Here is a 25,290-nt window from a genome sequence, read left to right on the forward strand (position 1 = left end):
GATGTCGAGGTGTGCACTGACAGCCAAGGTCCGGCTCCACCAAAACCCCCACATATCCCTGGGTCTCCTGATCTCCATGACAATGTGTGTTGCTGTGGAGAGGATGGGAATGTTTTGGGGCCCCTGTGTTTGTGTGTGCTGATGTGGAGGCGAGGGGGGCTCTTCTGCGTGTTCGGGGGCAGCTGGGGTCTTTGTTATGATGGAGGGAGTCTGCTTCATGGGCAGAGAGGTTAACTAGTGCTTCACAACCACTCTTGGTTTGGGATGCAGATTTTACTTTGGACAACAAATCTGGTTCAGAATGTCGTCCTGTAATTTCTCTTCCACCAACATGAATTGGCAAATTATTTTCAAATGGGTTTTCCAAATATTGCAATTGGTCAAATGTTGTAGTGTCAGGCTGCTTGATGTACCTAAGAGTGATAATTATCTGTCTCTACTTATCAAATTGGGATAGAATAAAGTATTTTAACATGGAAAAAATTTACCCATATCAATTTTAAACACATAAGTGTTGAAGTTACCATGATCTATACAGACCCAACCAGTAGTGCTGTGTGATATGGGGAAAATATCTAATTGGGTTTTTTTTTTTCTTTTATTGCGAATGCGATTTGATTTGTGATTTTAAATTTGCAAAGTCAGGCTTCAGCTCAATATTGTCAATAATGTGCAGCACAGTATGAGTATCATTACCCTGCTGAAAAAAAGAAGGAAATTCTTAAAGTTCCCATTAAACCATTACAAAAATACAAATAAAAAAGCACAAAAATACCAACATACAAAATACAACAACTAAATTTCAAAAGAAAACAGAATATATATATATATATATATATATATATATATATATATATATATATATATAATAAAGTAAGCTTTCTAATATTAATAAATAGTGTAATATAGTGTAATTCATATGGCAAGTGTATCTTGTTTGTTGATGGTTTCGAGGGCAAGGCCTGCCACAGCCGTTGACATCTGTCTAATTTGACTAGAAAAGTACAAATACATTTCAGGGAAAACAAAGTAGAGTTTAATTGGACCCATGACCTTTGACATTATCATTTACAACAAGAACACATACTGAGAAGATCTCTACACGTCTATATGTTTATTATTTGATTACTATTATTTATTATCATTTGATTAAAAACACAGCAAAAACAGTAAAATTGTGAAATAATATTATAATCTGAAATAGCTGTTTCTGTGTGAATATCTTCTCAAATGTAATTTATTTCTGTGATGTACAGCTGTATTTTCAGCATCATTCCTCCAGTCTTCAGTGTCACGTGATCTTCAGAAATCATTCTTTTTTTTGGAACCTGTGATACTTTTTTCAGGATTCTTTGATGAATAAAAAAAAATATGAAAAAAGAGGACCATTTATTTAAAATATAAATATTTTCTAACAATACACACTAGAGTTCAAAACTTTCTTTTAATTTTTTTGGTAAAGAAAAGGAACGATCTCATAAATTCATAAGTGATAGAAAAAATTTATATTGTTAGTAAAGATTTATATTTTGAATAAATGTTATTCTTTTAACTTTTTATCCATCAAAGAATCCTGAAAAAAGTATTGTGGTTTCCAGCTGTTGGCGACACTGATAACTCTAATAATAAATCAGCATATCAGAATGATTTCTGAAGATCATGTGACACTTAATACTAGAGTAATGGCTGCTGGAAATTCAGCTTTGCATCACAGAAATAAATTCTATTTTAAAGGATATTAAAATAGAAACCATTGATTTAATATTGTAATAACATTTAGCAAGATTACAGTTTTTTTTAGTATTTTTGATTAAATAAATGCAGCCTTGATGAGCAGAAGAGACTTCTTTAAAAGTTTTACCAATCCCAAACTCTAAAACGGTAGTGTCTAAATCTAATCAAATGTGCACTAATGTAGGAGTGTGTTTAGAGTCTCAGAGTATGAACTGTTATAAATTATAAACTGTTGAATGAATAATGATTGTCTGAATGGCTGTCGATTCGATGCAGTTCACTCTTAAGTGTACTTTTACCCCCATCCTCCCTGCTTTCTTTTGTCAGTTTTTGCCTTCCCACCCCCTTCCTGTTTTAGTCGCCATCCTCTTTGTTCCTTTTTCCCACTTTTGTCCCGTTTCCATACTCTCTTCTGTCACCATATCTCTAGTCCCATAATCCCCCAAACTCCCCCCGAACTCGTCCTTTCAGCGTGTCTCGCTCTTATAACCTCTGATCTTATAATGACTCTCTCTCTCTCTCTCTGTCTCTCTCTCTCTCTCTCGTCCACAGTGCCCATCGGGCCGTACCCCCCGCCCCTGCAGCAGGTGTTTCAGGCGCCCCGCAGGCCGGGCATTGGCACCGTTGGCAAACCCATCAAGCTGCTCGCCAACTACTTTGAGGTGGAAATCCCAAAAATGGATGTGTTCCACTATGAAGTGGACATCAAACCTGATAAATGTCCTCGACGGGTCAACAGGTAAACGCCCCGTCATCTCAAACGTCCACAGTCGCTCCTAGGCCTGTCACCTATACACACACACACACACACACACACACACACATTTGTTTTTGTGTAAAGTGAGTTCATCCCATAGGTGTAATGGTTTTTATTCTGTAGAAACTGTATATTCTATCGCCCTCCACCAACCCTACACCTAACCCTAACCCTCACAGGAAACTTTGTGCATTTTTACTTTCTCAAAAAAACTCATTCTGTATGATTTATAAGCGTTTTGAAAAATGGGGACATGGGTTATGTCCTCATAAGTCACCCTCTCCTTGTAATACCTGTGTCATACCCATATCATTATACACACACACGCACACACACACACACACACACACACACAAATAAGCTAAATAAAAATATTTAAAAATACAATATTTACAAACGTACTAAAATGAAAAAACACGAAAATATAAAAATAATAGCTAGTAAAAAAAATGTCAACAATGAATTTGGAAAATTTTAAGTTAAAATAACATGAAAAATAGTAATTTTTGTTCAACTTTATTTTATAGTTGAATATAATGGTCCCTGTTTGTTGTTTTTGATTATTGAAATGAAGCTGAAAAATATAAATATTAAATGAAGAAAAAAATAATTTATATATATATATATATATATATATATATATATATATATATATATATATATATATACATATATATATATATATATATAAAAGATTAAGTACTAAAATGCCTTAAATTGAAAACAATATAAATGATATCTAAATAGAAAAATATGAAATGATAAAATGCCAGGCACAACATTACTAAAGTTAAAATGACAATTAAAACTCTTGTGTTTGTTCCACTTTAGTCCAGTTTGCATTCCCTCTGTCAAGAAAACAAAATAAATTAATATCGAGTAACCTGAAATTCAGACTGGATGTAGCTAGTCTTTTAATTTTCGTAGCCAACAAAATATTTCCAGTAGAACGGATAGTAATAATAATGTTCACTTGAACATGCATTGAGGTAAAGTTTCCCTATTATTAGCCTTTTCTCTAAAAACATTGAGGTCAGTAGAATCAAACCCTGCTGATGTGTATTTCTCGGTGTAGCAAGGGCTAAAATATTTTAGTCACCTCACTTACATAAAGCATGACCTAGAAAGAAACCTCCTCATGCTGTTCTTCCCTGGAAAGTTTGAGGATAAATCGTTCCTGAATACTGCTCATCCCTTGACTCTATTTCTGTGTATGTCTCTCTTCTGAGTTAAACACAACTTAAGCCTGGTTTATTCCTGACGTCTCTGCACAAGTGTGAGGATGAGTGTGAAAGTGATGCCATCGTGCCGAGCCACAATCTGAGCACACTACAATCACATTAGACCTTAAATATCAAACATAGGAAGGATGCAAATAATGTCAAAAAAAGTGAAATAGTCTGTTGCATCTCGTCAGTTGTTTATATATAGACACACATAAGTATATAGTGTCTATGTTTTCATTGCCTTTTGTTCACATATATTATTTTACAAGTAATTAAATGCAGGTTTAAAATATAGTTTTATTCATATAAAATATATAAGTATTAGTATAATTTAAAAAATGTGTAATGCATAAATATTAATATAAAATATTATTATTAATTATTTAAATAATTAGTAAAGATTTTGCAGTCAGACATATTTTTTAAGACTAATGTTTTTTAGTTGCAATGACACATTAAATTATTCAAAAGTGACAGTAAATACATTTATAAAAAAATTATAATTTACAAAAGATGTCTTTAAAAAAAATGCTTTTCTTTTGAACTTTCCACAGAAATATAAAGTAGCACAACAAATGTTTCTTGAGCAGCAAATCAACATATTAGAATGATTTCTGAGAGATTTTTTATTTTATTTTATTTGTCGTACACAGTTTTATAGATAATATATATATATAAAACCAACAGTGAAATGTAAAATTGAAGACTGGAGTAATGATGCTGAAAATTCAGCTTTGATCACAGGAATAAATTATGTTTTCCAATATCTTCAAATAGGAAATAGTTATTTTAAATCGTAATAATATTTCACAATATTTGTCAATCTTTTTACTCTGTTTTTCATTAAATAAATTCAGCCTGTGTTCAGTTAGCCAGTTATCATCACAAAAATATTGTTTAGCTGAATATATTATATAACTTTTTTAATTTGTAGTATAACTAAATAACCCTTCTAGGCTGTTGGTGTCTGTGTTTAATTATTATTATTTTTTAAATGACACGAGATTTTGTGACTTCCTGCTGTTGCTATACTTAAAAGCACCAATATGTATTACAAAAGTAATTTTATAATAATAAATCCAGAAGCAAGACTTGAAGAAATAAGGGAGTTGAAATGGCATCTGAGCTGATCCTCTGCTGCCATCTACTGGTTATAATACTAAATTAATGTCATTTTCGTCTCAAAAAGTCTTTGTTTTCCGCCAGGAGACACATATTTGGCACATTTTTTCATGTGATCTTCATGAATGATGAGTGAATCTTTAAAGTGAATTTCACTCCAGCCACACAACTAAAGTTGGCAACCCTGTGTACATATTCAGTTATATTCACGATTATGAAGGAAAGCTGTGGATCAATAACAGTACCATTATGATGTTGTTTACGAGAGAGCTTCACCAGCTAGCTAAAGTTAACTTGTGTCAGCCGTGTCTCTGATTACTCTATGGGATTACCATATAAAATCAGATGTTGTTAAATAAAATGAAACTGTATGTTACTGCCGTTTCATAATTTACAGTGTTGCAATTATTCTGTTTCTCAGTTTCTGAAAAGAACGAGGCAGGAGAGGCTTCTGTGAGGGTCTCAAGAGTCTCTACCCACAGTATATATACCACAACATCCATTGAGGCTTCACTGGAAGTTTACCAGCTGTCTTATCTTAATGCAGAAGTACTAAAGAGCGCTCCGTGCATATGGTCTGCTAAATGTGACTCTTCGCAGGGAGGTTGTGGAGTACATGGTGCAGCATTTCAAACCGCAGCTGTTTGGCGACCGAAAGCCAGTGTATGATGGGAAGAAGAATATCTACACTGTTTTAGCGCTGCCTATAGGCAGTGAAAAGGTGAGTTAAAGAGATGATTGATTAGATTTTGGGCTAAATGCCATTTAGTCTTTAGACAGTTAGACAAGAAGATAATGCATTTAAAAAATATGTGACCTTGGACCACAAAACCAGTCATAAGGGTCAATTTCTCGAAATTGTTATTTATGCATCATCTGAAAGCTGAATAAATAAGCTTTCCATTAATGTATGGTTTGTTAGGATAGGACAATATTTTAAAATCTGGAATCTGATGGTGCAAAAAATCATAATAATGAGAAAATCATCTTTAAAGATGTCTAAATGAATTCTTAGCCATGCATTTTACTAATCAAAAATTTGATTTTGATATATTTACGGTAGGAAATTTACTAAATATCTTCATGGAACATGATCTTTACTTAATATCCTAATGACTTTTGGTATAAAAGGGAAATCTATCAATGTTTTTTTGTCTTGCTACAACTATGTTTTTTTCACATATGGTATTTAATTAATGTAATAATTAATTGATAATAATTGTTTAAATGAATGTACCATATTTTCCTGATTATAAGTCGCACTTTTTTTCATAGTTTGGCTGGTCATGCGACTTATAGTCAGGTGCGACTTATTTATCAAAATTAATTTGACATGAACAAGGAGAAATGAACTAAAAGACAAGAGAAAACATTACCGTCTCCAGCCGCCAGAGGGCGCTCTATGCTGCTCAGTTCTCCTGTAGTCTACACTGAAGACATAGAGCGCCCTCTCGTGGCTGTAAACGGTAATGTTTTCTCTCGGTTCTTGGTTCTAAATAAATGCGACTTATGTTTTTTTCCTCATCATGACGTATTTTTGGACTGATGCGACTTATACTCAGGTGCGACTTATAGTGCGAAAATACGATAACAATTGAAACTTTTGTTCGTTGTTTGGATTCTTTTCTGTGAATCAGTTCAAACTGTCTGTGTGGGTGATTCAGTTCTACAACTCTGACTCAGTGATTCGTTTCAGAGCATCATCATGAGTTTTTTCTGGAACACTTCCTAGCTGTAATTCTTGTCTGATGTTGTAGGTTGATTTCGAGGTGACCATCCCCGGCGAGGGGAAGGATCGCATCTTTAAAGTGTCCATTCGCTGGCTGGCCAAAGTGTCATGGCGGCTGCTGCAGGAGACGCTGGTCAGCGGACGTCTACAGGTCCCGCTGGACTCTGTCCAAGCCCTCGACGTGGCCATGAGACACCTGGCCTCCATGAGGTACGCTGCTCACAGACATTAGGGGTTACTTCACCCAGGAATGAAAAGTATCCCATGATTACTCACCCTTAAAGGGACACTAAGTAGGAATTACTCCCATCTAGTGGTGAAATTGTATTTTGCATTCAAACTAATTTTGCTCTCCAGCGCCTCGCTTTTTCAAATGCGCGTTGCATCTACGGTAGGCGATATGAACCAAAAAGCTTTGACAGGATGTCTTCTAATAGCACTTCGTCGAGTTTTTCTTCAGGTGAACAGGTGTGTTATTTCAAACAAACTGCAACATGACAACTAACAAACGAATGTTACAGTATGAATTACTGACTGTGGAAAACATGAAATATTGTAATTAGTAGTTATGTCTAATTTATTCGTTATATTTTCTGAATTATATGCATTGTTAGATATAAAAAAAATATTATAATATAGACTGTAACACTGACTTACCTGTCGAGAAGAAAACTGGCCACTTCAGCGTCTCTTTTGAAATCTTTATCCAGCATTAGCTCTTTCCACCTAGAAAAAGCTTCCCCGACATTAACTCTTGTTTTCTGTAATCTACGGTCACGTTTCCTTTAACGTTCTATTTTTGACTGTTTTGGCGACGATGTTTTCTTCTCCTGTGGCGCGGCATATGTATGGTCCATAATAAGAATGCAATCCAGACTTTTAAACTTGCCGGTGCAGTTTCAAGCGCCTCTCACTGCTCTGCACCTGCGTTTCTGGCTCTGACCGAAAACGCGCTGTGGAAACGCGTTGGCTTAGTACTTTTTGTCCCTCTCTGCTATTATAGTTTTGCAAGATGGCGGAACTACATGGAAGCCTCCGTCGACCTACCCGTCCCATGTATATAAAGATAATAAATTCTTCATTTACAAGGATTAGTTTAAACATTGGCATAGGTATTTGTACACCATTGAGGGCATATTTATGAATAAAAATATTGATTTTAGAAAATACCTAAAAAGTTACTTATTGTCCCTTTAAGCCATCTAGACTTTCTTTTTCAAGACGAATCCAATCGGAGTCACATTTAAAGATGTCCTGGCTCTTCCAAGCTTTATAATGAATGGGTGTTTCTTGTCATTAGTCCAAAATAAATCTGATTGGATTCACCTGGGGATATACACCTGGGATGCTTGATGGTGAGTAAATCATGGGCTAATTTTTATTTTTGGGTGAACTATACCTTTAATTATTCACATGAATTACAAATACATTTAAAACAGTGTTATTTAGGAATCACTGGTATTCTTTTACATTTGAATTATCTTTATTTATTTATTTTTACATATTGTATATCTTCTGTTTTTATTTTAATATTTAAGTTTTAATAATTTTGCTTATATCATATATATATATGTATATGTATATGTTTATGTGTATTAATTTTATTTCCATTTTAGTTTATTTTAGTACAATTTAAACTAAATGAAAATGAGAAATGTTGTGAAAAGTTTTTTTTTTTTTACTTTAAATTTGTATATAACAATTTTTATTTTTTAGTTGGCAAAAATATCCTTTAATTGAAACCGTTATTTCCGTCAAGAAAAATATGGAAAAAATTCTAAAAAAAATGGAATGAATTAAAATTGGTAATTGTGATTCAGTGTTTATAAAAATGTATAATATAAATGTATTAAATAACTTGCAAATTATTGCAGATGGTGTGACGTTGCAATTTTATCCTAGATTATCAATGTTAGTTCTATACCAAGAAAACTCATGGAAATTAATACAATTTAGTAAAAAAAAAAAAAAAGTTTTATTTTATTGGCACATTGTTATATTCCAAGTAGCCTGTATTTAATGCTTATTTGGTGCAACAAACATTCCTTAGTATTTGTCTTTTTCTTTTATTGTCTAAAACAAATTAGGAGAAGCATTTACGTAATCCTTCAAAACCCAGAATCATTATTTGAAAATGAATCAAATCAAATCATTGGGAAGCTGCTCATTCAATTAATGAATGAATTAATTCAAACCCTAGTAAACATGCATAGATTTTAATTGTCATGCTTCGCTCCCGTCTGCAGGTACACTCCCGTGGGACGCTCCTTCTTCTCCCCTCCTGAAGGCTACTATCATCCTCTGGGTGGAGGAAGAGAGGTCTGGTTCGGCTTCCATCAGTCTGTTCGGCCGGCTATGTGGAAGATGATGCTCAACATTGACGGTATCACACGTCCTCTATCATTTCATGTTTGAAATAATACATGCATGCATACACATACACTAAAACTCTCCATTTCTACTGTCCTCAGTGTCTGCAACAGCCTTTTATAAAGCTCAGCCTGTCATTGAGTTCATGTGTGAAGTTCTGGACATCCGTAACATCGACGAGCAGCCGAAGACGCTCACCGACTCGCAGAGGGTTCGTTTCACCAAGGAGATCAAAGGTGGTTTCTCAACACCTTCGCTTCATTCGAACAATCAGAACATTCACTACTAAACACCTGTAGGAACTGCATAGGGTCAAATTTAAAGTTTCGCCAACATTTGGCTATTTTGTGGGGTTAGGTTCGGTATGCAACCAAGTTTTGAAGTTAAGTTTTGGTATGATTTCTGCACGACAGAAAAAAAATCCAAACATTAAAATAGCTTCTTTTGTATTTTTTATTAAATAGTGATTTATGGATTAAAGTCAGAATATATTTTTATAATATTTTTTTCATCCATGTTTTAATTTATTTATGTTGTGCAGCATCTTTATTATTTTTGAATAATTTATTTACATTTTTTTTTTTTTTATTTAATTTCAATTTGAAAATATATTAAGATTGATTAAAGTTGTATCTATTAATTTCATTAAACACCATTTTGTTGATACATTTCTATTAAATCATAAAAAAAATGAATCCAAAAAAAAATGCAGCATTAAATTAAGATCTTCTCATTTTGCGCCTTTTCATGTTGCGCAAAATATATATTTTAGTCAGAATATATTTTTATATATATTTTAATTATTTAATATTTTTCATCCATGTTTTAATTTATTTATAATGTGCAGCATATTCTTCTTATTTTTAAATATTTTATTTACATTTAATTTGTATTTTTTTTAAATTTATTTATTTTTAATTTGAAATTATTTTAAGATTAATTAAAATTTGTGTCTATTCATTGCATTAAGCACCATTTTTGTTGATACATTTCTATTAAATCATAAAAATAAAAAAAAATAGAAACCAGAAACAATTGAAATAAAACGCAAAACGCAGAATTTAGGGAAAAATAAAACCTACGTTTAAAGTTAGCTACTTTTTAATTGTGAACGAACAAATCAGGTTTGCATTCATTCTCAAGGTCTACCAAACATGTGGAAATCATTCTCTTCCTCATTCGTGCATTAGTGCTAAGTGTATATTGTGATATCAAAAAAAGAAAAACTATTTTGGACCACCTCACCCAGCCCCATATGGATGTGTAACGTTTTGCACATGCATTAGTTAAAACAACACAGCATTCAATCACTACACAGAAAAACCAGAAAATGTAATTGCAAATAAGTGTTATTTACACCGCTGTGAGTTTGAGATGAAGTCACTGGACGATCTCAGCATCCTGCCACGGCTTTGTCTTGTAATTTATTTGCTGAAGTGGCTAGGATGAGTCGATTTGATATCATGCTTTTACACAGACATGCAATCCTGAATCCTGAAAACCATCTTCATGCATGAACCATCCTTTCATTTTAGTCTTAAACTGAAGACCGTAATTGCTGCTGTGTCTGGAAGTGGCACGCAGTTTATTTAGTTAATGCTGCTGAAATGGGGTGCAGGAAACTGCAAAATAAAGTGCCTGCATGACAAAAACAGAATAATCTGTCAATTAAATCAGGTGCCTGAAGTATAAACAGTTGAATGATCATATCAAGCTTCATACTGCTGGGTAACGTCATGTCTTTGTGTGTTTTGTTGCTGTCAGGTCTGAAGGTGGAGGTTACACACTGTGGTCAAATGAAAAGAAAGTACCGCGTCTGTAACGTCACACGACGTCCTGCTAGCCACCAAACGTGAGTATTGTGACGTCTGAAACCTTTAGCATTCATAGTGTCATTTACACGTGGGGTTTCAAACGTATTGCATGTTCATACTTCAAGTAATTCATCCTGAATCATCAGCTTAGTGGTGCACCGAAGTCTCAGCAACCGAAAATATTAACTTTTTCGGAGGGTTAAAATCATTGACCGAAACGATGATGTTTAATTAGCACTTTGCCTCGTCATTGTTTCTATAAATAAGCATTTTGCAAAATATATCCATTCATTATATATTATATTTTTTTCTTAACATTATTTAATGTTTGTTTAAATAAATCTCTCAGGAAAAGCAGTTTTTTTTTTAAAGCCACCATTAAATTTTTTTTTTCAACAACAAATTCTAATAGAAACATAATTATATCATAAAACAGAGTTCTATAATAAATAATAAAATTAAATAAAAAAGAATACATTTTAAAAAACTTGACTAAAAACTTCCTTATGTGCAGTTTAAATGTTTTTATTTGAGTGTTGATTATTAAATAAATGCATGTTTTCGGTTCTGGGTTTTAGATTAATAAAATCTTAATGAAATTGGTTTCGGTCACTGATTTCTCATTGTGCACGGGTAAATTAATGTGGTTCTTTGCAGGTTTATGCAGCAGTGTTATTTAATCAAGTGTCATTGAGATCCTTTTTTAAGTTTATGTAAATATTTTTAAATAGATTTTATTTTTTATATTTTAGTCAAAATTGTGTTTTTTTAAATGTTTTTATTCATTTTTATTACAGTTTTCATTTTAGTGCATCAAGTGAAATTGAAAAAATGTTGCTTTGGAAAATAGCTGAAGTAAAATAACTATTATTAGAAAATTTTATTTTATTTTAATTCAAGTAATTTGTATTTTTTTTAATAATTTTAGTTTGAGTTAACCCTGTAATGTACAGTTACTTCTGTGTCTTTATGAAATGCATCTTTTTTCTTTTTTCATCTGTTTTGCTAATAACTCTGATTTCAGTCTTGATTTGAGATCAGTGAATTCATCTCTTGTCATCGGTGTGTGTCCAGGTTTCCTCTGCAGCTTGAGAGCGGACAGACGGTGGAATGTACCGTGGCTCAATACTTCAAGCAGAAGTACAGCCTGCAGCTCAAGTATCCTCACCTGCCGTGTCTCCAGGTGGGCCAGGAGCAGAAACACACCTACCTGCCCCTGGAGGTCAGTGCTGTCACACACACACACACACACACACACACACACACTCTCAGAACGGCCCGAGAAGACCTCCTCTGTTCTCATATGGTGTGCTGCTGTTCTCCAGGTGTGTAATATTGTAGCAGGGCAGCGGTGCATCAAGAAACTGACAGATAATCAGACGTCCACCATGATCAAAGCCACAGCGAGATCAGCTCCAGACCGACAGGAGGAGATCAGCAGACTGGTGAGACACCGGAAACACGCCAGCTTTACATTCAGAGAGCACTGGCTAGTGCATTGGTGTCATACGCTGGGTATTTTTACCCATGGGATAATATAGAGCTGAAAAATACAGCAGAAAGAAAATCAAAGGAATCATAAGTCACCCTCTCCTTGTAATACCTGTGTCATACCCATGTCATTATACAGAGTTGTGTCCTGATATGTCACAAAAACAAGAGCACACACACACATACATATTTTAATAGTTTTATTTACATCTCAATACTCATGCATTTGTTATTAAATAGTTTATTAAAATTTTCAAAGAAACTGTCATTTCAACCAAAGCAATTGTTTCCAAACAGCAATATTTGAGATTCGTAACATTTGTCACATTTTTTATATACCTCAGTATTATTGCATTGGCTATTAAATGCCTTAAAAGATCCGTCATTTCAACCATTGAGAACAAGTGGCTCAACAAGATACATATTCACAACATTTGTAATTTGTAACATTTGTCACAGGAAAAAATAAAAATAAAAATCATAATATTTGTGAAAACAGCTACATTTTTTAAATTATTTTTCCGTCTTTTGATGATTTTTAATGTACATCTCAATATTTATGCATATTAATAAATCTAAATAATTATGCATTTTTGTATTTTTTTTAATATATATATATATATATATATATATATATATATATATATATATATATATATATAAAATATATATAATATATATATATAAAATATATATATATATATATATATATATATATATATATATATATATATATATATATATATATATATATATATATATAAAATATATATAATATATATATATAAAATATATATATATATATATATAATTTTATTTCATTTATTTATTAATTTTTTATCTTTTTTAAATAAAAATAATTGTATTACTTTTTAACCAAAGCTATTGTTGCCAAGTAGATACACAATGCACATATCATTTTCACAAAATTGGTAATTTGAAACATTTGAAAAAATGGTAACATTTGAAAAATCAAAACATTTGTAAATTAAACAAAACTGCATCTTTTGAAAGAATACTCCGGATCAAATATTATATATGCATATACTTTTATACTTGTATGGCTGTTTGCACTCCGAATGATTCAGGAAAAAAACTAACAACATTTTAACTTTTACAGATCGAGGTGAATTTATGTCAGCAGCCGAGTTCACAATTAAGTTACATTTGAATATTAATAGTAGTTTTAAAATGTATGTAAAATACCTTCTTTGTAGCTGACTAAACCACCAGAGTTTAATCTAAAAACAAAAAACAAAACACATGACAAAATATAGAACTCACGTTCACACAGGTTCCTTTTTTCTTTTACAGGGATTGAATAAATATTATTTATTGCTAAAAATCCATTTATCACTCAGATTAATGCATGCAATTGTTTTGAAGCAGACTTAACTTTAAATGTTCTTATTGTTTACAGTTCATCAGTGTACGTAAAAAAAAAAAAAAATTTACTTTTTGTAAACTTTTGTGAAAATGCAATGAAATGACTTTCCTTTTCTAAGATAATAAAGCCATTTATGAGATGAGATGCCCAATTTTCAAATCAATTCCTATAAAAATCTCCATCCTATATCCTGTAGTGAATCACATTTCAGAAGTAAAAAAGGTTGTGAATCCTATTTCATTTTTTTCCCCATTTGTATTATTTACTGCACAGATGAAGAATGCTAACTTTAATCTGGATCCCTACATTCAAGAGTTTGGGATCAAGGTGAAGGACGACATGGCCGAGGTGACGGGCCGAGTGCTTCCCGCTCCCATCCTGCAGTACGGCGGTCGGGTGAGACCTGTTTTACTGCATCTGAACCTCAGACAGTAGATCATAACACTTGCAATGCTAAGGTCATGGGTTCGACTCCTAGTGAATGCATGAACAAGGTTTAGAATATATGCATGTATATATTTTTAATGTTTTAAAACTGAGGTGTCTAACTCAACTCCTGAAGGGCTGGAGCTCTGTAGTTTTGTTCCAGCTCTGCTTCAACACACAAACCATGTAGTTTTCAACTAAACCTGAAGAACTTGATTAGTTGGATCAGGTGTGGTTAATTAGGATTGAATCTAAACTCCCTGTTTTAAAAGAAGTCTCTTATGTTCTCAAAGGCTGCATTTATTCAATCAAAAATACAGTAAAATTGTAAAATATTATTACAATTAAAATAACTTTTTTCCATGGCAAAATATATTATTAAATGTATTTAGATGTTGTGATAAAAGCTGTATTTTCTGCATCATTCCTCTAGTCTTCAGTGTCACATGATCTTCAGAAATTATAATAATATGCTGATTTGCTGCTCAGGATACCTTTTAATAAACTGAAAAAAAACTGAAAAAAAAAAAAAGAATACTTATTGATCAAGGACACATTGTGACAGTGAAGACTGGAGGAATGATGCAGAAAATACAGCTTTGATCACAACAGTTAAATACATTTAATAATATATTTTGCCATGGAAAAAAGTTATTTTAATTTTAATAATATTTTACAATTTTACTGTATTTTTGATTGAATAAATGCAGCCTTTGTGAATGACAGTGAAGACATTTCTAACGTTACAAAAAAGATTATATTTCAAATAAATGCTGTTCTTTTGAAGTTTCTATTCGTCAAAGAATCCTGAAGATACAATGTATCACAGTTTCCATAAAACTATTGAGCAGCACAGCTGTTTTCAACATTGATAATAATCAGAAATGTATCTTAGCTTATCAGAATGATTTCTGAAGATCATGTGACACTGGAGACTGGAGGAATGATGCTGAAAATACAGCGGAGCATCACAAAAAATAAATTACTGTTTACAGTATATTCAAATATAAAACAGCTATTTTACATTGAAATATAATTTCAGAATATTACTGTATTTTTGATCAAATACATGATCTTTCAAAAAGGTTACAAAGAATGGTTCTTATTCCAAGCCTTTAGCTGGCAGTGTACATCCCTTTAGATAGATAAAGTGTAAGATGCATCGGTGTTTGACACTTCCACACTTCATCATCACCTTCTCCAGTGTGAGATTTCTAAACTCTCTCTATCTCACAGAATCGTGCCATTGCGACTCCTAACCAGGGAGTGTGGGATATGAGGGGAAAGCAGTTCTACAACGGCATCGAGATCAAAGTTTGGGCCATCGCTTGCTTCGCCCCGCAGAAACAGTGTCGGGAAGAGGTGCTCAAGTAAGGAAGAACAGAATAAAACCCATTTCTGTACCTTTCCTGCAGGTTTTCTTCAGACACTCGTGTCTGTTTTGCATCATTTGCATTTTTAACTGATGTGCACATGCATTGCTCTGATGTTTCTACTTTGTTTGCATTCTTATTCCTCGTTATTGTTTTAGATGTTATTTCTTTTTGTTCGTTTTTAGTCTCCTGGTTGGTTGTTAGGTGATAGATGATAAAAGCCATCATAAAAGTCTGCATTTGCATTATCCGCCAATTTTTTCTCCGTGTATTGGAGCTTGTTGCACATGTGTAAATGGCAAAAACAACTGTTTAGTGTTTGATTTGTGAAGTGTAGTTTTTATTCGAATGCATACACAACCATTCAAAAGTTTGGGGTCAGTTCATTTTGTAATATTTTAATTATATTTAAGTAAATAAATAAATGCTTTACTGGTTTCAATCACAGCATTAACATTTGTTTAGTTCATAAGACTGATATCACGGGCTGCATGCGTGTAAATAAACACAGAGACGATATTCACTCTGAATCTGGCAATGCAACCCGTCAAAATGAAAGAGTAATGGATTACTATGGATTAAATGATAAAATTAAGACATGAATATTAGTATTGCATTTTTACAGTGTTAGTATTGCGTAGTACTTGATTTTTTAATTATTTATTTTACAGTGTTATTGCAATGTATTTCTACATTCTGTTATTTTAATGTCTTTTACATACTATTATAATTTTGAAATTTTTTTTAAATAGGTTTTTGTTTATAATTATAAGTTTTTTATTTAAAAATGTTTTCAGTTTAAATTTTTTCAATTTATATATATATATATATATATATATATATATATATATATAAATTGAAAAAATTTAAAATATATATATATATAGTATATATATATATATATATATATATACTAAAACTGAAACGAAGAAAACTTAATAAAAATGATATATATATATATATATATATATATATATATATATATATATATATATATATATATATATATATATATATAGTTTTTATTAAGTTTTCTTTGTTTCAGTTTTAGTACCCACACACACACACACACACACACACATATTTGTTTGTTTTATTTATATATATATATATATATATATATATAATATATATATATATAATATATATAAAATGTACTTTCAGTTAACATTTATTTTAAAAAAAATACTTTTTATGGTTTTAGTTTCAGTTTTAGTTAACTCTGATAATAGTTTCTTATTTTTCTATTTTATATATATTTTTATTTTCAAATATTACAATAATCTCAATATTGTTAGCAATAATCATAATGAAATAATGGCTATTATTATAATCTATTATTATGTTGTAATATTAAATTAGTCAAAAATGGTTACTGAAAGAATTTCAAGTTGTTGAATCTTGTAGAAAGAATGTCCCAAAATTTTCTTTTCTCAAATCTTGCAGCCTTAAAAAGATATCACAATAAATAAAAAATAAAAAAAACGAACTATTTTGAAAACTGTTCTATTGAAATCTCTATTCTCTATAGTCTCTAAATCTCTATAAACATTGTTTTCGACATCGGTGATAACAAGAAAAGTTCCTTGATAATGAAACAGCTGTGAATACTTCAGTGTTAAAGTGCTGATCTCTTCCTCAGGAACTTCACGGACCAGCTGCGTAAGATCTCGAAGGACGCTGGGATGCCGATCCAGGGTCAGCCGTGTTTCTGTAAGTACGCACAGGGAGCCGACAGCGTGGAGCCCATGTTCAGACACCTGAAGAACACTTACTCCGGCCTGCAGCTCATCATCGTCATCCTGCCCGGAAAAACCCCCGTCTACGGTAAGAGGGTCACACACGGAGCGTCCCGTCCCGTCCCGTCCTCAGACTAATAACACACACACGTGTGATCTGTGCAGCCGAGGTCAAGCGTGTGGGAGACACTCTTCTAGGAATGGCCACTCAGTGTGTTCAGGTGAAGAACGTGGTGAAAACCTCTCCTCAGACGCTCTCCAACCTCTGCCTCAAGATCAACGTCAAACTCGGCGGCATCAACAACATCCTGGTGCCGCATCAACGGTGAGAGCGCGACTGCTGACGTTCCCCTGGATGTGTTTCGATATCGCTCGAGAATTAAAGGGACAGTGCACTCTAAAATGAATATTAACCCCGTGATTAACTCGGCTTCAAGGCATCCTATGAATGCATATGACTGACTTCTTCTTTCAGAGGAATGCAATCGGAGTTATATTTAAAAATGCTTTATAATGGCAGTGAATGGGTGTTATTTTTCAGTAGTCCAATAAAGAGCATGCATCCATCATAAAAAGTGTCCCACATGGCTCGCCGGGGTTAATAAAGGCCTCCTGAAGTGAATAGATAGCATAAGTCATATACACCTAGGATGGCTTTAGGGTGAGGAAATCATGGGGTAATTAAATGTTTAGGGTGAACTATCCCTTTAACACTTTGTGTGGATGTTTTGGCAGATCGGCAGTGTTCCAGCAGCCGGTGATCTTCCTCGGAGCAGACGTCACTCACCCGCCGGCTGGTGATGGGAAGAAGCCGTCTATTACTGCGGTGAGCACCTCACAAACACACACACACAAGCAGCATTTAACACTTTCAGCTAGTGTTATTAAAATTCTCTTGTGCATTTTGAATGAGAGCTGAGATTTTGTTTGCCTTAAAATCAACTGGCTTCAGGCCAATAAAAAATTAAGCAATTCAAATGATCAATCTTAGTATTTACATAATAAGGTGATTAATTAATCGAACATAAAATCACTCTCCGAAAATTATTTAAAGCAATTATTGTGTTACAAGAGAAAAGAAGACATTGCAAAAAAAAGCGTAAGAATTTTTTTTTTTTTAATTTTTTGGGTGAACTATACCTTAAATTGTTTTATTTATTTATTTTAATTAATATGGACTTTTTCTCAAGCAGCTTTCTTGAATGGACCAGTCATCAGATGAGATATGTTATATAACAGGAGCACCTATTATTGATCTAGGACATAAAGAGGTTATATAAATCTAACAAAACTCTTCAAACCCAAGCTCTGCTGAAAGCCACTTCATCTAAGGCTCTTTCTGAAGGCTGTAATTACCAGCCTGCTGCTCTTTGTTGCTGAGTGCCGCCCAGTTTGCCGTCTCAGGACACGTGCGGAGTGAAAGGAAGGACGCATCGGAGGTGGGCAGGACAGGATGGGAGCTTTGAAAAGAGAAAAAGGCTCGCTGGTGGCTCACAGGTGCAAAGGAAGTGATGTCACTCCCGGCCAGCGCATGCAACCACTTGTAAGCATGTAGTATTTCGGCGGTTGCTAAGTAATGGTGACAAAGTGCTGAAAAGCTTTTTATTTTTATTTTTTTTGGTTGGTGTCTGATTTGTCCCACTTAATTTGATTTATAATTGACATTTAATTTTTAGTCTGATATGTACACTACCATTCAAAATGTTGGGGTTAGTAAGATTTTTATTCGGCAGAGATGCATTAAATTGCTCAAAAGAGACATTTAGAATGTTACAAAAGATCTCTGTTTCAAATAAATGCTGTTCTTTTGAAATTTCTATTCATCAAAGAATCCTGAAGATACAATGTATCACCGTTTCCACAAATATATGAAGCAGTTTTCAACATTGATAGTAATCAGAAATATGTCTTGAGCTTTAAATCAGTATATTATTCTGATTTCTGAAGATCATGTGACACTGAAGACTGAAGGAATGATGCTGAAAATATAGCGGAGCATCACAGAAATAAATTATATTTTAACAGATATTCACATAGAAAACCGTTATTTTAAATAGTAATAATATTTCTCAATTTTACTGTATTTTTCTCTCAAATAATGTTTAAAAGACTTTCTCAAAAACAAAAAAGATCTTACTGACCCCCAACATTTGAATGGTAGCATATCTGATGAACGTCTAAATGCTCCCATCTCATTCTCCACTCAATGCAGGATTTTCTCATGGTTTCTGTTGAACCTCTCTTTTATTGTAAGCATGCTCTTCTGATGTGACGTGACTCCTGTGTGCAGGTGGTGGGCAGCATGGACGCTCATCCCAGCAGATACTGCGCTACAGTTCGAGTTCAGCGACCCAGACAGGAGATCATTGAAGACCTGTCCTACATGGTGCGAGAGTTACTCATCCAGTTCTACAAGTCCACCCGCTTCAAACCCACCAGAATCATCTTCTACAGGGACGGCGTGCCAGAAGGACAGTTACCACAAGTAAAGCCTTTTATGATTCATTCAATGGCATTTATTTGATCAAATATATAGGAAAAATCTGAAATATTATTACGGTTTAAAATAACTCTTTTCTATGCGAGTATATTGTAAACTGTAATTTATTTCTGTGATGCGAAGCTGTATTTTCAGCATCATTACTCCAGTGTTCAGCTGCTCAAGAAACATTTCTGATTATTATAAATGTTGCAAACAGTCGTGCTGCTTCATTTTTTTATGGAAACCATGATGCATTTTATTTTCAGGATTCGTCAATGAATAGAAAACTCAAAAGAGCAGTGTTTTAAAAAAAAAATAGAAATCTTTTGTAGCATTATAAATGTCCTTGTGTAGATCCTGCACTACGAGCTGTTGGCCATCAGAGACGCCTGCATCAAGCTGGAGAAGGACTACCAGCCGGGCATCACCTACGTGGTAGTGCAGAAACGCCACCACACTCGCCTCTTCTGCGCCGATAAATCTGAAAGAGTGAGTTTACAGAAAACAGCTATTCCTAGAAGAAGAGTTCTTTAACTAGCCTGTCATTGATATACCATATTTTCCGGACTATAAGTCGCACTTTTTTTTCATAGTTTGGCTGGTCCTGCGACTTACAGTCAGGTGCGACTTATTTATCAAAATTAATTTGACATGAACCAAGAGAAATGAACCAAGAGAAAACATTACCTTCTATAGCCGCCAGAGGGCGCTCTATGCTGCATAGTGCTCCTGTAGTCTACCACTGAGCAACATAGAGCGCCCTCTGGCGGCTATAGAAGGTAATGTTTTCTCTTGGTTCTTGGTTCTAAATAAATGCGACTTATATGTTGTTTTTCCTCGTCATGACGTATTTTCGGTACTATTATTTTCGGTACTATTATTTTCGTTACTAATTTATTCAGTTTTTTATATATCTGTATAATTTTCATTAAGTTTTGGCTTTAATTTAAGATGAGAAAATGAAAATGTTTTTATTGTTTTCGTTTATTTAGTTTAGAATTGTTTTAGTACTTTAGCTTAATCTAAACAAAATGAGAAATGTTATGTTAATAGCTTAAACGATACATTTAATATAAATTAAAATGTAAAAATTTATCAAATTAGTAACTTAAACATAAAGTTATGACAAATTAATTCAATACTGAAATAAATGTATAATTCAACTGGCTGGATTTTTTTCACGGTTTATTTTATTACAGTTAATGTTTATTTTATTTAAAGTCATAAAAATGTTTTTGTGGTTTTAGTTTATTTAATTGTAGTTATTTTAGCACTTTAATTTTAAAAGAAAATGAGAAATGTTGCTTTGTAAGCTTATTGAGAAAAAATAATACAGTTCATGTTTATTAGCTTATTTAATTTTAGTTATTTTAATACTTAAACTGTCTTGGCAACTAGCTAAAATAAAATAAATATATACATTTTTTTATTAGTTAAGCACAGTTTGTTTTTTTTCCAAGAAAAAAAAAATACACACACACACGCACGCACACACACACACACACACACACATATAGTTTTAATTTAAGTTTGCGGTCTTCATTCTGATTCCTGTGGTTTTGCTCAGATCGGGAAGAGCGGGAACATCCCAGCAGGAACTACGGTGGACACCAGCATCACGCATCCGTTCGAGTTTGACTTCTACCTGTGCAGTCATGCAGGTATTCAGGTGAGCACACGACTCGCCGCAGTCATTCATTCATGACCGTGTGTCTGTGACTGTGGTGTGATGTTCTGTGCTCATCGTCTCAGGGCACCAGCCGACCCTCGCACTACTACGTCCTGTGGGACGACAACCGCTTCACAGCGGACGAGCTGCAGATCCTCACCTACCAGCTGTGCCACACATACGTGCGCTGCACCCGCTCCGTCTCCATCCCAGCGCCTGCGTACTACGCCCGACTCGTGGCTTTCCGTGCGCGATACCATCTGGTGGATAAAGAGCACGACAGGTGAGGCCAAGATCAAATCTTAAACTGCATCAGCCATTAAAATTAAAACAGTAGCTCTGGTCCAAAACCTAGTGAGCTGCCTTGCTGCCTACATAGAAAACTACATCCTAAAGGGTGTTCCTTTCCACTGACCTGCTTTACCATATCTGCTAAATCAGTTTTTGTTTTTTTGTTAGTCAAATAGAATATTTACCTGAAGTATCCTCTACAATTTTAGATTAATACTTCAATAATTTAATGGCACTGTTGCATGTTCATGCTTCTCTGATTTGGGTTAACGGTCACATGACATGAACGTGAACCGATAAATTATTAACATTATTATTAGTAGTATTTTGGATTTTAAATTATGCAAATGCATGGGAATAAAAAACAAAACAAAAACAATAATAGGCAAGAAGTAAATATTAAAAATAGATTTAAAATTTGCTAAAAACAGATAAGAAAAGAAAAGAGAAGAATCCATAAATGTTTAGGTTTTAGAACAGAGCTTTTGTCTCATTGCCAGAAACAATATCAGTCTTTTCTGTTATGTTTATTTGATTAAAAATATAGAAAAAAATTTGAAATATTTTTACAATTTCAAATAACCATCTTCTATTTGAATATGATTTAAAATAGAATTTATTCCTGTGATGCGCAGCTGTATTTTCATCATCATTACTCCAGTCTTCAGTGTCACATGATCTTCAGAAATCATTCTAATATGCTGCTCAAAAAAAGTTTGATTATTATCAATGTTGAAAACGCTTGTGCTGCTTCATATTTTCGGTGAAACTATATCACGCATTCGATTTTCCAGATTCTTTAATGAATAGAAAGTTCAAAATAACAGCATTTAATTTTATATTTCAAAAGACTGGACACTTTTGTTACCTCATAGTGACTGAACTGCCAGCTTTGTTGCTCTAATGCATGTAAGATCCGTTTTTAACTGCTCTTTTATCTGATCTCTGTGTCTGTAGCGGGGAGGGCAGTCACGTCTCTGGACAGAGCAACGGTCGAGATCCTCAGGCGCTGGCCAAAGCCGTGCAGATTCACCACGACACACTGAGGACCATGTACTTTGCCTGAGCAGATCTTTACCACACGCTGGACCATCACACACCCCTCGAAACCGTTCCCGGGGTGCTACCAGTCCTACGGAGGCTCACACTTTGTGTTTTGTTGAATCCGGTTGACCTATGCTCTCTTTTTTATTATTTAATTGTGTATTATTGTATACTACCTTCACACTCCCTCATGTACGGATGTATGCAATACGGAGGGAAGGAACGCAGACGAAGCTGTCGTTTTAATACGCCAACACAAAGCTGCCTCTTCACACGACGCCAGACTTCAAAGGAACTGTTGTTACTTCCTCGTTATTTTTCTTGTTGTGGAATTTTCATTTGAAATGTTCCTTTTTGTGAATGACTTGGTACATTAGCACTTTGTTTTAGTTAAAAACACAGGCCCAGCGTTTACATGTCGCAGCTGGAGATCGACTGTAGCGTAAGACGCAGATGCAGGTGTCTCGGATCGATTTTAGGATCGGCGTTAGTTAAAGAGTGGCCATATTAGCATAACGAGAGATGGACCACTGAGTGCTCACTGCATTTGCACTCTCACATCAGCAAGCTTAACACCGAAACCAGCATTATGCACCAGCCAAACTCCATGCGACTGCTGAAAAGAGCCCGCATCTGTAAAACATGCATTTTACTGCACTTGAAAAGGATTTTTTTTTTTACTTCCAATGCACATAAATCTTTCTGAACTCACAGGAATAGTTCACCCGAAAAAAAATTCACCCTTGTGTCATTGCAAACCCTGGATTTTTTCTTTCTTCGGTGAAACAGAACGAGCTGTTTTCAGTGCATCACTAGATAGAGGGTGATTTTTACTGTAAAGTGCCATATAAATGTATAAAACTAGCCTGCATGACTTACATATTATAGCCCAGTCTTTCTGAAATCATATTTTAGATTTGTGTAAGAAAAAGATGCAAATATAAGTTATTGTTCCCTTTTTTTTTACTTTGTAGCTTTTTGTTTTTTAAATGCGTCTGTAAAAGAGATTTGAGAGCTGCAATGAAGGAGACGATAATCAGTTAACAATCATGTCATTTTTGGTCTGTTCCTTACATAAATGTATTATGTGAATACAGAAGACTTGGAAAAGCGTATTTTCATGGCAGTATAAATTACCATCCAACTTTGTTGTACAGAAAAAAAAAAAAAAAAAAAAATATATATATATATATATATATTTGTTACATTTTGATAAATCATGACAATGTATTTCTTTGGAATAACATGCACTTATTAATGCATGCTTCATAAGATTTTGATTGTTCTTGTTTCTTCATTAACATTTTTGGGTGAACTTTTCCTTCAAATCCTTTTCTTCAGCTTACCTCTATAAACAAAGCAAAACCAGGTCACTGAGGCAAGTCATGTTTAAGATGATCGTAGAGAATGAGATGTGTTTGTCTCTGCCGGGAGCTTTGGTAACAATTCAGGAAGATGTTTGTGTATAGTGAGCCACACAGACTCTCACCGGTTCTAGCTGTTGGTAACACTGCCACATTCCCTTCCCAACAAGCACATTAACACTTGCCAGTATCATTGGTGCAGTAAGCATGTGGGCATGCCGGAATACAACTTTTCCGCAAATTAAGGGAGCATTATGTCATGTAATCATGTCATATGGTGGATGAATGAAATGCATGTTTAAACTGATTTGGTGTTGTAACCGGAGCCTCTTGGTAATCACATTAAGACTGAGCCCGTACTAACATTCGATGGCATACTTTCTTACCCATTTGCCTTAAAATGAAAATCTGTCATTACAAATCCGGATTAGTTTTTTTTTTTTTTTTTTTCACAGCTGCATACAAAAAACACTTCATAGGAAGATTAAATAATGACTTGAATTTTCATTTTCTGGTGAACTTTTCCTTTTACTGCAAACTGGCAGAGAGTCTCCTCAAGGTGGCGTGGTTGAAAGACTCGCCCCATAGAGCCCGAAACGCTTTGGTGAAATTCAAAGGGATTTTAAGATGTAACCTGTTTAATTTTAACTCGTGTTTATTTAATGAATACAAAGACATGCCTTTATATATTAGGTTTTACCAACCCCACGAGGTGATTTTTATTGATGCCCGCTGTACAGTATTGATCCGGTCTGTCCTGGACTAAATATTCTGATGCAGACTAGACTCTCAGAAGTCACAGCACCTTGTTAATGATGAAGAAGATGGAGAGTGAACTTCACCCGACCTCAACGTTTAAGCAATATTAAGCCACTGATAAAGAACAGTTCATATCATAGCACTTCCCAATAGATTCAATGAAGAACACATAAGCAAGTCATTTTGGCTCTGTGTGTAATAGTGAGAGGACTTTGTTTGGGATGATTATTTTTTAAAGAAAATAAAAGTTGTTTTTTTATTAAATACTGTGTTGAGTCCTGCTTGCAGATGTGAGGGGGGCCGGCCTCATCTTTTGTTATTCATACATTTAATTCTATTGAAGTAGCATGCATTTACAACCCATTTACTTTCAAAATATGACATTTCAAATAGAAACCAGATTTCATCATATATTGATTAATCATGACAACGTATTTCTTTGGAATAACATGCACTTATTAATGCATGCTTCATAAGATTTTGATTTCATGTTGACTTTAATAGTTTGTAAAA

The 25,290-nt window shown here is 33.8% G+C and overlaps 1 protein-coding gene across 2 annotated transcripts in view; it reads left to right on the forward strand.

Moving 5' to 3' along the window:
• Positions 1–25,041, forward strand: part of LOC128030341 (protein argonaute-1) — a 35,675-nt gene extending 10,634 nt beyond the window's left edge. The window contains exons 2-19 of one of the 2 annotated variants that reach the window (XM_052617880.1): positions 2,287–2,473; positions 5,440–5,560; positions 6,597–6,778; positions 8,815–8,951; positions 9,040–9,174; positions 10,703–10,790; positions 11,827–11,974; positions 12,078–12,197; positions 13,904–14,026; positions 15,293–15,426; positions 17,072–17,256; positions 17,334–17,493; positions 17,904–17,994; positions 19,459–19,653; positions 20,005–20,139; positions 21,218–21,319; positions 21,403–21,602; positions 22,568–25,041. In XM_052617880.1, the coding sequence (XP_052473840.1) occupies positions 2,287–2,473; positions 5,440–5,560; positions 6,597–6,778; positions 8,815–8,951; positions 9,040–9,174; positions 10,703–10,790; positions 11,827–11,974; positions 12,078–12,197; positions 13,904–14,026; positions 15,293–15,426; positions 17,072–17,256; positions 17,334–17,493; positions 17,904–17,994; positions 19,459–19,653; positions 20,005–20,139; positions 21,218–21,319; positions 21,403–21,602; positions 22,568–22,676 (2,552 nt within the window). In that variant the 3' untranslated portion in view covers positions 22,677–25,041. Of the gene's footprint in view, positions 1–2,286; positions 2,474–5,260; positions 5,561–6,596; positions 6,779–8,814; positions 8,952–9,039; positions 9,175–10,702; positions 10,791–11,826; positions 11,975–12,077; positions 12,198–13,903; positions 14,027–15,292; positions 15,427–17,071; positions 17,257–17,333; positions 17,494–17,903; positions 17,995–19,458; positions 19,654–20,004; positions 20,140–21,217; positions 21,320–21,402; positions 21,603–22,567 lie in introns of those variants that run through there. The other variant, XM_052617881.1, reaches the window with a different exon arrangement.
• Positions 25,042–25,290: the final 249 nt, after the last annotated feature.

Source organism: Carassius gibelio, chromosome A16, assembly GCF_023724105.1.
Source record: "Carassius gibelio isolate Cgi1373 ecotype wild population from Czech Republic chromosome A16, carGib1.2-hapl.c, whole genome shotgun sequence".
Lineage (NCBI taxonomy): Eukaryota > Metazoa > Chordata > Actinopteri > Cypriniformes > Cyprinidae > Carassius > Carassius gibelio.